The following is a 14,111-nucleotide window of genomic DNA, read 5'->3' as shown; positions in this document are numbered from 1 at the left end:
CGGCAAGCTCTGGCATAACGTATGAGTTGTGATATGAACTCTCTATACGAAGGTGCTGAAGGGATGTTGCCACAGATGAAAGGAATGTTGACAATTCTGAATGAAAAGTCATCACGTTTGTGGTTAGGTTTGATAATTAGTTTTCCTTTATCATCGATTTCTCAGTCTAGTTCAAGATATGAGGCTGACTTCGCAGTGTCTGTAGTATCCTTTATCTCAAATTCTTTGGGGTAGATGCGATGTATCAAATCCCAAAAATTAGGATTGTTCAAAGATAATACATCAGTTATATAGCGGAAATTGAGATTAAAGATCTAGCTAAACGATATTCTTTCTTTCGGATCAGATCAGCTATAAAGTCAGCCTCATAAGAGTGAAGAAAAAGGTCAACAAGTAGAGGAGCACAATTTGTTCCCATTGGAATGCCGACCGTTTGTTGAAAAAACGCGTCCACCACACTGAACAAACATGTTGTGGATTTAAAATTCCAGCATTTTGTAAACATCTTCTGTATATTAGCAATATAATCTGGAATAATTTCTTTCAAAGTTTGTTCAATCTCTACCAAAACCGATATATTTGTATCTAGGTGTACCGTCTTTTTTGGGAAAAAAACAACGATGCATAATGTTTGTAAATCGGGATTTTAACTGAGTATGGGGAATAGAAGTATTCAGTGTTGAAAAATCATAGGTTTTTATGCTATTATATTCTGATAATAGTCTTGAACGGATTGTCTCCAAAAGATCTTTCGAATTTTTTCAGGATCCACATTGACATAACATCACTACGGGAGTAACAAGTGCTGTGGTAGGACAGTAGACCCTCTATGACATATGTGAGTATAGAAGTTAAAGGCTTTGAAAGAGGTTTGGTGGTACATTTTGCAGATCTATCTATGTAATTTTGTTTGTATGGATTCTTGTGGAGTTTAGGAATCCAGTACATAGACAGTAAATCAAAATCATCGTCATTGGTAGAGAGACCAAAAGAGGATAGCACAGATTTATGGTTTTCCAAAATCTCATCTTTGAAGAGTGTGATAGCAGTATAGGTCTGGTTTTATCAATGCTATTATTTTCTACGTCTACCTCTGATAATAAACATTGGATGTAAAACGTTTTGCAGACAAAATAATGTTGTTTTGGGCTTTGTCTGCTGGCCTTTAACCACTCTGACTGGAATCAATGTCTTCTCGTTCTCGTTTTATCCATTTTCTTGCATAGTCATCGACGGCATCCATACGAACTTTAAAGTTATAATTCCAATTTATGGAGCGTGGTTCACGGTACTTGGGAGCTTTAGAAATGATATTACTCAGAGATCCGTTTTCGATGATGGTTAAATCTCCTGTAACGACGTGACCAGAAGGACCATATTTGAATGGAGAGTTTTTGTAAGAACAGTCAGGTGGTTTAGCCTTGAAGCCCTGAATCTCCAGGTTCTGCAATAGCCTTTTATAATTGATAATTTCGGATGCAATGGGTGAAGTATAGGAATATGAAATAATTGGTATGAATTTGTCTTTGAAATATGAGGGAATTTCGTTGTGATGGAGGATGTTAGCCAATTTAATTGCATTTATACCTTTGTTGACAAAGGTAGTGGAAGAAATGATCGTTTTTCTTCATCTTGACTTTCCACACAAACTGGTTTAAAGAGTCTGTGGAAACCAATATCCAAAATGATGGCAACAAGTCTGTATAATGATGAGGTAGGGTCAGAAACAGAGGTGTCAAGACTTGTTTTGTTAAGGGAATGTAGTAGAGTAAGAGGTATAGGATAGAGTTTGGTTCTAATGTGATGAAGTCCAACAAGTTTTTGTGTGAAAGGAAGGCGACCATCTATAATGTGTATTTTTCTTCGTTTCTACAACAGCTTTGTTTCACCATTCATCGGTTTACGTGGTTCCTGAAGTCAAAATACAATCATGTACAAATAAGGTTTAACTATTAATGTAACATCAACAAAGTCGACGTAAATTATTTTGACCGCTTTTAATCCGATAGAAATACAAATTTTCTGTCTGAACAACGTTTGCATTCCAAATTAAAAACTGCTTTTTCCTGTCATATCTGTGTCAATAGCTTTAACCTTTTTTCCTAAACTTGTCTGCCCAATGTTTACAGATGGGCTTGGCTATTGATACATGTGTCAGTCCTCTTCCGTCATCGAACGGATATTTTGGCATTATCTTACGTCTGTCTGCCTCTGTAAATACAAGTGACAAAAGATCACAATACATTTCCATTTATCTGTCGATTTGAGCACCAATATTGCCGTAACATAGAGTATATTTCTTGCATAATGTATTGAATGAAGTGTCAGGAACATGACAAATGTGAAAAACAGCTCTCAAAATAGATAACTGTTCGCGACTGGGTGTTTATATGTCAACGTACACAGACAAATATGTTTCTGAAACAAAATTACAAAATTAAGTGCTTACTGCTAGTATATTGGTAATCAAAGTACTTCAATGCTTGTGTGGTGCTTTACCATTAATTCTGACCTATTTTATATTGAAGTATCTTTTTGCTATAATCGTTGTAACAACTCAATACTTATAATCAGTCACAAGTCTTTATATAATATTCATTTTCTATATTAAGTGATACTTTAAAAAAAGAATATGTATATTCTAATCATTTTTTTGTGCGAGCTTTTAAATTAATTAAAAAAAAAAGATAATACATGTACTTGGTTAAGCGTCTTCTTCCTATGTGGTGTGGTTTATTTGGGTAGTTTTCTTGTTTTACTGCCTATTTATTAAAAGCACTTGATGTTACTTAGTTAAGGGTACAGCCATAAAAGTATTGGAAAGGCTGTTGTAACTGATAACATTTCATTCCAATGGAGCCCCTTCTCTCTTAAAAACTGATCGAATTTCAATTTATTTCAATGCAATGTCACGTGCATTGTTTTCATTTTCACAACCATAGTATGTTTTATTTCATCGTTTAATTGCATTTTTGACGATAGTGAGATTCGCATATGCGATCTCTTTACCAACTAAGAGATTGTGACCTTTTTAAGTGCCTTTTATGGGACGATTTATTGCACGATGTTCAGAGATAATGCAGTTGATGGATGAAAATTGATGGACTTTACTTCAAGTCTTTCAATGAAATTGAAATTGATTACTCCTAATGACTAAAAAGGGAAGTTTTACTATTATTTGTTGTGAAATTCGTGTAACGTTGTCACTTTCACTGGCAGTAATTAAATTGTTGTTTTTTTTTTCAATTTCAAAGAGCGCAAGATTGGAAAATAAATCGGTTAAGATATTTGAAAACTTCTTGACTATTTTTTTTCAACTACAAAATAAAAAAGAATGTATGCTGCCTGTTGGGCTTACTTGTTGGTTCTCTTTTATCTACGCGTTGTAGTTTGATGTTCAATAAAAAAATAACAAAATAAGGTTACAGTCTATGTCATTGCTTAACATAGCTTGATTATTCATTTGTTTACTAATATACAATTAAATTCCATCTGTCAATAAACATAAACTGGCTTATTCCCCTTCTTCTGTTGGTAGGCATTCAGGAGGAGAATACATGAAGTAAGACGGGTATAAAAGTAAATCAAATACGAAAATGTTTGCGCTGATTTAAGGTTATATATTCTGGCTTGATGTCAAATACTGCAATGCAAGAGAGTTTTACACTTTGTATCTCTTTTCATTCAGCATATGTCAAAACACCGAGAAGATAAAGTGCAAGTTTTCATCGGCGACTTCTCTTTTGAAAACCTGTTTGAACTATTCGTTTAAGTCCGGCGTCAAATATAACTATTGCAAGACAGATCATCAGCTAATATAATTGTATTCCACAAATGACTCATAGACTCAATTAAGATATTTTTGAATAAATATTTGGTACTCAAGGTGCTGAGTTGGGCTTCTTATTTCGATATACTCTGTTTATTACTTATTATTAAAGTGAATTGTTTCATGTTTTATTCTCAAGTTCTTGCTTTTTGTTTAAATCATTACTTCCTGAAAGTCCGTGCCTTTAAAGTTATTAGTTGAAATATAATCTCATCGTTTTATTAAATTGGACTGTTTGTGTGTTATCATATCGTCGTACTCGGATATTTATATCGGTGTTTTGTGACAAGTTTTTATCTGGCTCTTTTCTGTGATTTATGGTTAGGAATAATCATTTTGACTGTTCATTGAAGGCATATACACCACTGTAGACGGTTTTTCCCTCAGTTGGCTCTCTCTCTCTCTCTCTCTCTCTCTCTCTCTCTCTCTCTCTCTCTCTCTCTCTCTCTCTATCTCTCTCTCTTATAAGCGTATCCATTTTCCTTCTTTTATTTGTTTGTTTTTGTTGTTCTGAACTAAAAATAGACTTCAAATAAATTTATCACAAATCCTGTTTGAAAATAATTGTATTTGTTTCAGGGACATATGAGAGGTGACTTTTGATTATTACGTATCGTCTATACCCAGTGTTCGGGGATTCCATATAAAATTCAAAATTGATTCACTATCATGTGTTTTCTTTTTTTTTTTTTTTTTTTTATTTTTAACATGTCTTTTTAGAAGTCTTCTGATTGTTGCACTATTTTTTTTAGATAATGTTTACTTATGATGCACTATGCGTAAATTAGTACTTTCTATCCTCTTTGTATTGTTCTGCTCTTTTAAGATATTTTTTACAAAGAAAGCACCAGAGAACAATGTATAAAAGGTGCATTTCATAGATAATTACAAAAAGCACTACAAGTAAAGAATAAACTAGTGATATATCTGATCGATGTAAGCTATTATTTTAATCATTTTGTACTCCCTTAACATACACGAATATATCGTACAAATCCCTACGAATCATAAATTTGTAAACTTTACACTAATCCATGCGAATAAGCCACTTTAATCAGTAATGTGAGAGTACTTTCTTTTTTGATTAGAAGAATGAACAATCACTTAACGATTTACTTAGAATAATAGTGATGTGTTCACGATAACAGTTGCGGTTGAAAACGAGCAATTTACGAATGCAAACGATATCAATAAGAATAATTATGCATACCTTACAAATTGTTTAGATTTGGTCAAAGATTTTTTCGGATAATTAACGAATGATTTACAGTAGCCTCACGAGTTTTTTTTACAAAAAATTGCGGTTAAGTTACGACTGTTTTACAAACAATAATGATTTTTTGTGGTATCATTCCCTTCGTAATTTAAGTTATACAGCCTATACTGGCACTGCATCCTAAACCTCTTCGTCCGAGGCAAAGATTTCGTAAATATTTTCAAAGTGCTCTCGCGATTTCGTGTATACCCATCAATACAATGAAAAACTATTATACGCTACTCGTAATAATTTGTAATTTAATTGTTAAACAATCGTTTAAAACAACCAACTTGTCTGTTCTTGCGAATGCGAACAAGAAGAAAAATGTTGGCAAAATAAGGCTTTAACAGCAGAAACTAAACAACACTATTAAAACAATGTCAGCCGAACGAGTCTTCGTTTATACATGTTCCAATATTTAAAAGACTGCATTCTTATGCATGTTGAGAATTACATTATTACATTTTGAGTGGGGTTTATTGTGATAGGGGTGGCAATCCTTCTTTCTGTCAGTTACGCAGAGGGGTACCCAACTTTTATCCGTTACTCCTTCTACATCACCTAATGAAATTCAATGAATTTTTCACAGAATCTTTTTAAATATTTCCATTGTGCACCTCCCATATAAGATTATGGTCCAAATCAATTGGAGGTCAAAAGGTGTATGAAATTGAATGAAGGATTTGGAGTAATCAAGTTAATAAGCATTGCTCAAAATGTTTTTCTTTTTTATAAAAAGACATCATTACATTATAGTTTCTTCTTAACTCGTAAGTATTTTATCTTTGCCTTGGTCATTTTTCCTTGCCTTCATGATTTCATGATTATACCATAAACATTTTCACTAACCTTAACCTTTCAATTATACAGTTTTCACACATTAATTGTCTATGTACGTTCCACAACTTTATTTACTTTCATAACGATATACATTTGTTATCCGGAAATTAGTTACAGTCTATTCCGATCTTTTTAGCGATTTCGGAGCTTAGACATTAATATTTCCCAATAATAATGCGAGTGGTCATGACAACTGAATTGTTACGGTAGGGAACATAAAATGTGACCAGATGATTGCGGAAATGTAAAAGACGTTTTCTAAAACCCGTATTGATTTCTATAGAAAATGTGAAGAACGTAAGGGATGTTCATTGAATACAATAACAATTGTCCGTAACCATTGTGTTTGCCTTTGAGACTTTACTCTCTGGTGTCTTTCTGATTGGAACAGATCAGACATATTATGTAACTATGTAAGACCTTTTTGATATTTTTACAAAACGTTTAGTGACCAGAGAATGTATTTAAGTACACAATGTGTTGTAAAGACTAAGATCAACAAAGAAAATGATGTAATGTTATGCTGAATCTCAAAACAACTATGAGAAGAAACATATTAAAAATATTACATAACACTTAAACAGAACGTTTACTCTGTAAAAGTGCCTGCCAACGTCAAAGATGCATCACGATATCTTAGATTTTTTCAGACAGATATAACAGGATAATACAGAAAAAGCTTAATATGAAATAGTGGATATAAGATAGTTATTTAGCAATGTCATATATAATCACTTTTAATGATGTTCCCTGCTCACTTTCGTCAGATTTTTTCGGACTTGTTTAGTTTTATCCATTTCTAAATATTTTTCGCCATGTGATCCCCATTTTGTTTTGGTAATAATTTAAAAAAAAAAACACACCCTAAAATGTTTTTCAGAGGTTTTCCATAAAATGATTGTAATGGTTTTAATAGATAAAACCTACAAACACAAAAACATGTGGAAAATCAAGAAAAAAACTATTTTCTCGTCAAGATGTCAAATGATTATACATGAATCTCAAAACAAGCACACAGACCCATCATTGTCTTCTTATAATGTTCTAGCATGAAAGATTTTAAATAATTTAAATAATCCTTGTTATTCTTCAATGAAGCAGCGATTATCCTTAAGAGAACATCGACTTTTGTATCGCGCTAGACTTCTTACAATTAGGTTTCTGGAACAGGGTTATATTGCCACGAGATTGAAGTCATCACGAAAAAAGTTGTATGGTCGTCATAATGAACCCAAAGATCGTAATGGTGTATCAATCTGCACCATGAAAACTGATTTGTTCAACGTGTAATAGTTTTCTTTTGTCTCTTTCGTTTACCCCGGACTTGACTTTTTCTGAACAAATCGGGGTTGTTTCTAGAAAAGCAGAGGACGCTTACCCTGGCCCTGGTCCATGATACCAGTTTTATTTAGTGGAGTCCGAGTTGCCCATTTGCTTTTGTTACTTTGTATGTGTTATATTGGTTATTTTATGTTCTTTGTTTTGCGTGTATGTTTTCCACTTTTAGTCTTTGTCCCTGGATTTTGTACTTTTTATTTTCGCCAGAAACTTAATTTCCTTCATTATTCTTTCCCATTTATTTGGATATTGATCTTGAAAAAATAGGAGAGGAGCACGGAAATGAAAAATCGAAAAAGTACGCACACATTGATCAAAAAATTTTTGTGTACTTGGGAATCATTGCATAAGAATAAAAACATAATAAAATGGTTTTCGTAGCATATATAATCCTGTTTTATTACATGTGCAAGTAGGGAATTCGGAGAATTAAAAGACCTCAAAGAGCTGTACATTTGATAAGTGATTTGATTTCGGACAGCATTTGCTTATCAAGTGTAATATCCATTGTAAAAAGAACACTGTATTTGAAGTATTCAGAAGGCAACATATTGTGTGAATTGTAAACGAAAGCCATAGTATATTCTATTAACAACCTAGTAGAGATGTCCTTGCACTATATTAATGGTAGATTGAGGACCACCGAGTCTTTCTTAATCCCTATGGTAATAAGTTAACTGCTAAGGGATCAGGCTCTGGCTAAAGTGTTTGAATTTTATTATGTCACAAAAATTTGAAAAGAATATAAGATTTAAACATTTTTTATTACGTTTTGTGGCATTTTATTTCTTTTTATGCTTTACATTTAAGCTTATATGAGATTTTTAAAGTATTTCAAAGCGTTGTAGTTACTTTTGGTAAATATCAAGTATCAAATACTATTTATTATGGCTAAACATGGGCTATCTCGTTCTAAGTTAATATTGGCCATGTGTGTGGGTGTGTCCTAAGTGAATGGTTGCTTTTCATGTAGAACGCGTAATAAGTGTGTTCGTAAAACATGCTTTGGTGAAAATACAATTAAATTCGATTTAAGAACCACTCAGTTTTGTGAAGTCGTACGACTTAAGACGCTTGTGTAAAGTTTGCTTAACTTGATTTTGGCGTAGTTACTGTATTATACTAGTCATCAAATCATTGAAGGTATCCCTATATTGATTGGTTATAGAACCAGTGGCTTGTATAGCCTGATTACTTTTTATTAACTACATTGTTATTATTTTAGTACACTGTCTCTTGTCAAATTGTTTCATTGTCATTATTCCTCGGTCGTGTGTTTAAAGCCAATAATTCATCATTACCAATTTGCTGAAAAAGCAATGCTTTTTTGTTAATAATGTAGCACAAAGAGTATACTCAAAACAAAACCAATATGAGAAAGTTTAAGCTTGGTTTTCGATCAAACAAAAGAATTTTAATTCTTTTGATTCTGTTAAATCTAACACTTATACATTAATCATAGAGTTTGCTTGATGATCTGTATGTTTCTTTTTGAAATGAAACGCATTACATATAATGTGCAGAACACATGGTGTCGATACTGAATTGTGGTACACGTGGGGCCGATAAGAGCACTTCTGGCATACGTTGTGTCGGAAATTATTTCAGTTTTTATTTGTAATCTTTTTGATTCGGTTCATACATTGTGTACGTAGATCATCTCTATTTCATGTGTTCGCGTTTAAGTCGCGCATGTGTTTTTGTTTTTTGTTTTTGCTTCTTCTTGTTGTTTTTGTGTGACGTCCTTATATCAGCCCACTGTTGACTCTTCGGTATTTTTTGCTAACATTTTTTAACAGCGTTTGATGTCAACATAGACTATGTGGTCTAGTTTACATAATCTGTCGTACCTTCTTGTGTATTTGGTGACGAACGTGTTCTGTGTCACATGACTTAGTCGATGAAAATCTGTGTCGACTTCGCGTACTGTTGTGCATAAGTCTGTGTTGCTTCCATTTCCTCCCCAGCAATGATACAATCTGTATGGATGAGAATAATGTGTAAAGCGTTAAAAAATATCGGAAGTAATATTCATGTAAACGTTTTTCCAAACTTTCTAGGTTATTAAATAGATACCAATAAAATTAGTATATGTCGAAGAAGTGTTTCAAAGAGTAAGTAAAATCTCATCTGCAGCATTAGAAGCAAATACATAAGAAGATCTAAAACCAAGAATCCATTGTTAACAAGAATGACTCAAACCAAAGCTATCGCAAGACGAAGTGAATTCAATTACCGAGAGGTTCTGCCATGGACGATACTATGAATGAAGCCTCAGCTTTTAACATATCACCTGATCATCAAGACTTTGTTATCATAATTAGTATATCTATTCCTTGTTTCTTTGACTTTGGTTTAAATACTTTATGACGCCATGCAAATAATAAAAATATCACTTTCGTGTTTGCACCATGTTATTGAGACAGGCCTTTTGAAATTTTCGGACGTAATTCAAATCATACGTCGTAAGATAATCGGATAACGTCGCGTAAATGCATTCAATTTTTCCCGACTTCGCAAGATTTGCATTTTCTGAGAGGGCAGCGCAGCGCCTAGAGTGACCTTTGAATGTCAGACACTGTTTCGGAGCTTGTGAGAATGCTAGAGGTCCCATTGATTTGATTTTCATAATTTTCTTAAATATTATAATGGCATTCGTTGTACTTTTTCGTCTTATAGTTTTTGTCTAATTTTGTTTGTTCTGTATTAGTGAACATTAATGAACATTTTATAACCCTTTTAACTTCATTTAGTTTTCTTACCTCTCCATTGCAAAAGCAATATATAATCGATACAAAAGCTCCCTGAAAATAGTTAATTTTCTAATTAGAATATCGTTATAGAATTTGGAACACAAATAAAACAAAACGATCCTATTATCCGACATAATGACATATGATCTCATTGATAGCTTTTCTTTATATATATATATATATATATATATATATATATATATATATATATATATATATATATATATATATTGTTTTAAACTGCAAATTATTTATTTCACATCTCCTGTAAGCCGCTTTGAGACAAAAGACTATCAAACTAAGGGTAGCGTACACATGTTGAAGTATTGAAACACCCTGTTGGCCGTATGAGACGGTAAGTGCAAAACATGCGTGTATTTAGAACGTGTTTATAACGTATTATTATCTGCATGTAAAATTCCAATGCTTATATAATGTGTTATGATATATTAATACCTGACATGATGTTAAAATTGCAGACAAGTACAGGTAGACATCTTCAAAAGGAGAACCATGCTCAGGCCGCATAGGTAATAACAAGTACTGAAATCCTAGTAATGGTACTAGCACTAGTGTAGCTCGGGCAGCTTTTCTAAAGATAGATAAATACCATATTAACAATATTTAACTATGCTTATTTGGGGTGCTTTCCATTAACCGGTTAGAACATTTTTTCTCTAATTCTGCTTCCGGTTCAACTGGCTCGTAGGAACCATTAATGGAAAACAAATGTGTGATTCAAGTGGAACGAACCGTATAATGGAAATCACCCTTTGACTAATGCATGTGCAAGTTAAAGGTATAGATTCACATGTAATTACATTTATGTATGTTATCAAGGTAAGTTGGTGTCATTACCGGATATGTTATTCATACGCATTATGTAGCCTAGTGCAAAACAGTTACGTAAATTAATGAAAACAATGTCTTCTCTTCTTTTTGAAATCGACATAAGTCATGGCAGTAGATTGTAAGTTATTATTTACCAATTAACCCCTTTTAATGCTGTAATTTTTGTTCCCTAACAATAGCATCAATAAATTTTCAATATTCCGTAGTAGAAAATCCAATTTTTAATGTAAACCATGTTAAAACGAGAATAAATATCATTAATATATATCCTAAAGAGTAACAAGTGTAAGCAACCGATAAGAATATGACCTTTTCCTTCGGTGAACAACTTACTTGCTTTGTGAAGCTTCTGGTAGGTTCTTTAACTTAGTCATGAGTAAACAAACAATATTTACAAGGAATATAATATTAACCTAAAAGATAAAGGAAAATATTTTATCACGTTTTCATACACGCGGAGACACAACATGTTTATAAAAAAACTGACGAATTAGAACAATTATTTTGATATGTTGATATGTTGTGTGTGTCTGTTTTCCATGTCTGGTCTTTGTCCCTGGATTACATTTTTTTGATTACCGCTATAACCTTGGTTCCCCTGATTACTCTTGCACATCATGTCTATAATCTGTGATATGCCTAAATTGTTATGTACGAATGACAATGTGATAAAACGGATAAATCAACTTGAGCTTTTCTAAATTTTTCTGTATATAAAGTACTTATCAAGTTTTCACACATTGCAGTTCTGTTAATGGTACCCATTCCTGGATTTTGCGCACTATCATCAATATCCCGTTAAATATAACTTATCAAAAAACAAAAGTATTAATTTTGAGGTGACTTGTATTGAGTTTTTTACAGTCGTATATTGTTTTTAAATTTTGATGGTGCAAATAGTCAAATTACAGTTTCAAGATGGTGGGTTGTTTTCATACCATGTTACCACACTGACCATTAAGAACTTACACCAAGTGAAATGACGATAGGTCCGTACATTATCCACTGAAGGCTACTTTCATTCATCCAACACCTAGAAAGGAAATGCCTATGGTAAATGAAGCAATGGTATAGCCAAAGCATTACAGAGCCGAAATGTGCGAGAAAATACAATTTTAAAGGACAACCATCAATATATATCAACTTTACTTTGACGCATTTGCATTCAATCGTTTAATGTATATCTTCTTTACTTTTTTTTCAGACCTAACCAAAAACAAATCTGTTTCTTTTAGTTGATTAAACTTCATGATAAATAATACTACCTTATCAGCGACTGGTTGATTACAAAACGACGATTGATGATAATATTGCGACAAATACGTCTGGTGTATTTTTTAAACTTATGGTATGAATGTTTTTCAGTGCAGACATATTTGTTTAAAAACTTTTTCAAACGATTCTATTTTACAATTTATTCCCTTCCTACATTTCTCATCAATTTTGTTATTATAAAAGCTTTGCTTTAATTAAGATGTGTTTTTTAAAAATTAATGAATTCGCCTACCATATGATAGACGATGTGTGTAAATCATTTTAATTGAAAAAAAAACAAATTGTATTTTCCCGTAAATACAAATGCATGTCTATAACGGTTTAATTTAGAAAAAACTTCAATCTCTTCCTATTCCAGTTGTTCTAATTGAACCATGACATTTAAGCAATATCAAAAACCAAGACGTTAAATTACTAGGAAATGCTGAACACGGTTTAAAACGGTAGACCATAAAACATAAAACGTCTTGAAGCAGAAAACATTAAAGGAAATCAAACGCTTTTTTCTATTTCTTACTTATTTCTAAAAATGTACATTTGTAAGACATTAACGATTCACAAATGACACTCACAGAGGATTCGGGGTTTTAAAGACATTTCATGGTGAATACATTCATCAAAGATTTGTACGAGTATGAAAGGTTATAAGTTGCATTAAAAATTAAGATAGTTTTAGCGAATTCAAAATTATGTTTTTTTAAAACAATTTATCAAAAATACGAAATCACATTAGATAATTTAACCAAGACATCGTTGACTCCTCGTGTTTTTAACCAATACGTCAAACCTGGTTTCACTGTTAGGCGATGCATGAAGGGAAGATGAATTTGCTTAGAAATAGACCTATTCTGTTGTTTAGCTCCTTTTTTGTCCCCGCTGAGTATTGGAGCTTAATATTCTTGGAATGAATGAGTTGATTTATTAACGTTGTATTAAACAAACAAAGCATATGAATAATTACTATAGACAAAACCAGATTAAATAAAGCACTTACACGGTATTGCCTGTGTCAGATATTGCACGAAGTACTGCATATATTACTGTCGGGTATATCGGTATGACTGTAAAATATTTTCTTTAAATTACTGAAACAATGAGCTAGACATGTATAAGAAACTAATTTGATGTCAGATGTAACAGGATTTGTTTTTTCAGAATGGATACATATTTTTGTCCATCATGTTACAGACCAAATTTTGTAATATGACTGTGACGTCGTAACTCTTTTTTGATTACATTTTCGTTGTATTTTGAAACTAGAATTATGTTATAAATAGAGACTTTTTTGTTCATTTAAAACAAACTCAATGCCCATAATGCACAATTGAAGGTAAACTACTACGCAGCTTATTTAGTGTGTACAACGTGATCGAGATTATTTGTTCATAGATATAAAAAAAAATATGAAGCCCATTCCATACATAAACATAACCGATTGATTATTTATTGTAGGAATCTATTTAAAAATTACTTTTCTAAATTTTATTATCTCTCATATTATTTGTTTTACAAATAACTGTCGTTTTTCGTTATTTTTCATTTTCATATTTCCAAATGCATTGTTTTAAAAGTTAAATAATAACTTGCATAACAAATGCTATTTTTTTATCCAATGGGAATCCTTTGTAATCAACTTTTATGTGGAGAATGAATTTTACTGCAGCAATATTAAAGATTAATTCTTTAATCAGATATAAAGCATTTTCATGCATATATGAAATTGATACAAATGAGATTTTGGTTATACCATAAGCTACACAAACTCACCCCAACCTATTATAACACATATAATCAGAAGTGTTTTCTCTCCCTGATAGGCCTTCATCAGTATTGTATGTAAGTATAATCCCTCACAAAACATCCAAGCAAAGTTGCACACCATTGAAAAATGTGCAAGAACATGCAAGATTTGGCACCATACCTAACAGGAATTCAAAAAGATAAACATACAATGTATATATACCTT

The 14,111-nt window shown here is 32.2% G+C and overlaps 1 protein-coding gene across 1 annotated transcript in view; it reads right to left on the bottom strand.

Moving 5' to 3' along the window:
* Positions 1 to 8,047: 8,047 nt before the first annotated feature.
* Positions 8,048 to 14,111, bottom strand: part of LOC148603738 (calcitonin receptor-like) — a 31,141-nt gene continuing 25,077 nt past the window's right edge. The window contains exons 6-13 of the mRNA XM_088552541.1: positions 13,913 to 14,066; positions 13,140 to 13,206; positions 11,840 to 11,903; positions 11,204 to 11,283; positions 10,475 to 10,610; positions 10,028 to 10,069; positions 9,116 to 9,244; positions 8,048 to 8,573 (exon numbers count right to left, since the gene is read on the bottom strand). Coding sequence (XP_088408667.1) covers positions 8,505 to 8,573; positions 9,116 to 9,244; positions 10,028 to 10,069; positions 10,475 to 10,610; positions 11,204 to 11,283; positions 11,840 to 11,903; positions 13,140 to 13,206; positions 13,913 to 14,066 — 741 coding nt within the window. The 3' untranslated portion in view covers positions 8,048 to 8,504. The remainder of the gene's footprint in view (positions 8,574 to 9,115; positions 9,245 to 10,027; positions 10,070 to 10,474; positions 10,611 to 11,203; positions 11,284 to 11,839; positions 11,904 to 13,139; positions 13,207 to 13,912; positions 14,067 to 14,111) is intronic.

The sequence above is a fragment of the Perna viridis genome, chromosome 11 (assembly GCF_037379345.1).
Source record: "Perna viridis isolate PV_CMFRI_1.1 ecotype Kerala chromosome 11, ASM3737934v1, whole genome shotgun sequence".
Classification (NCBI taxonomy): domain Eukaryota; kingdom Metazoa; phylum Mollusca; class Bivalvia; order Mytilida; family Mytilidae; genus Perna; species Perna viridis.
Note: the sequence above shows the minus strand (reverse complement) of the source record. Positions and strands in the feature narration are given on the sequence as shown.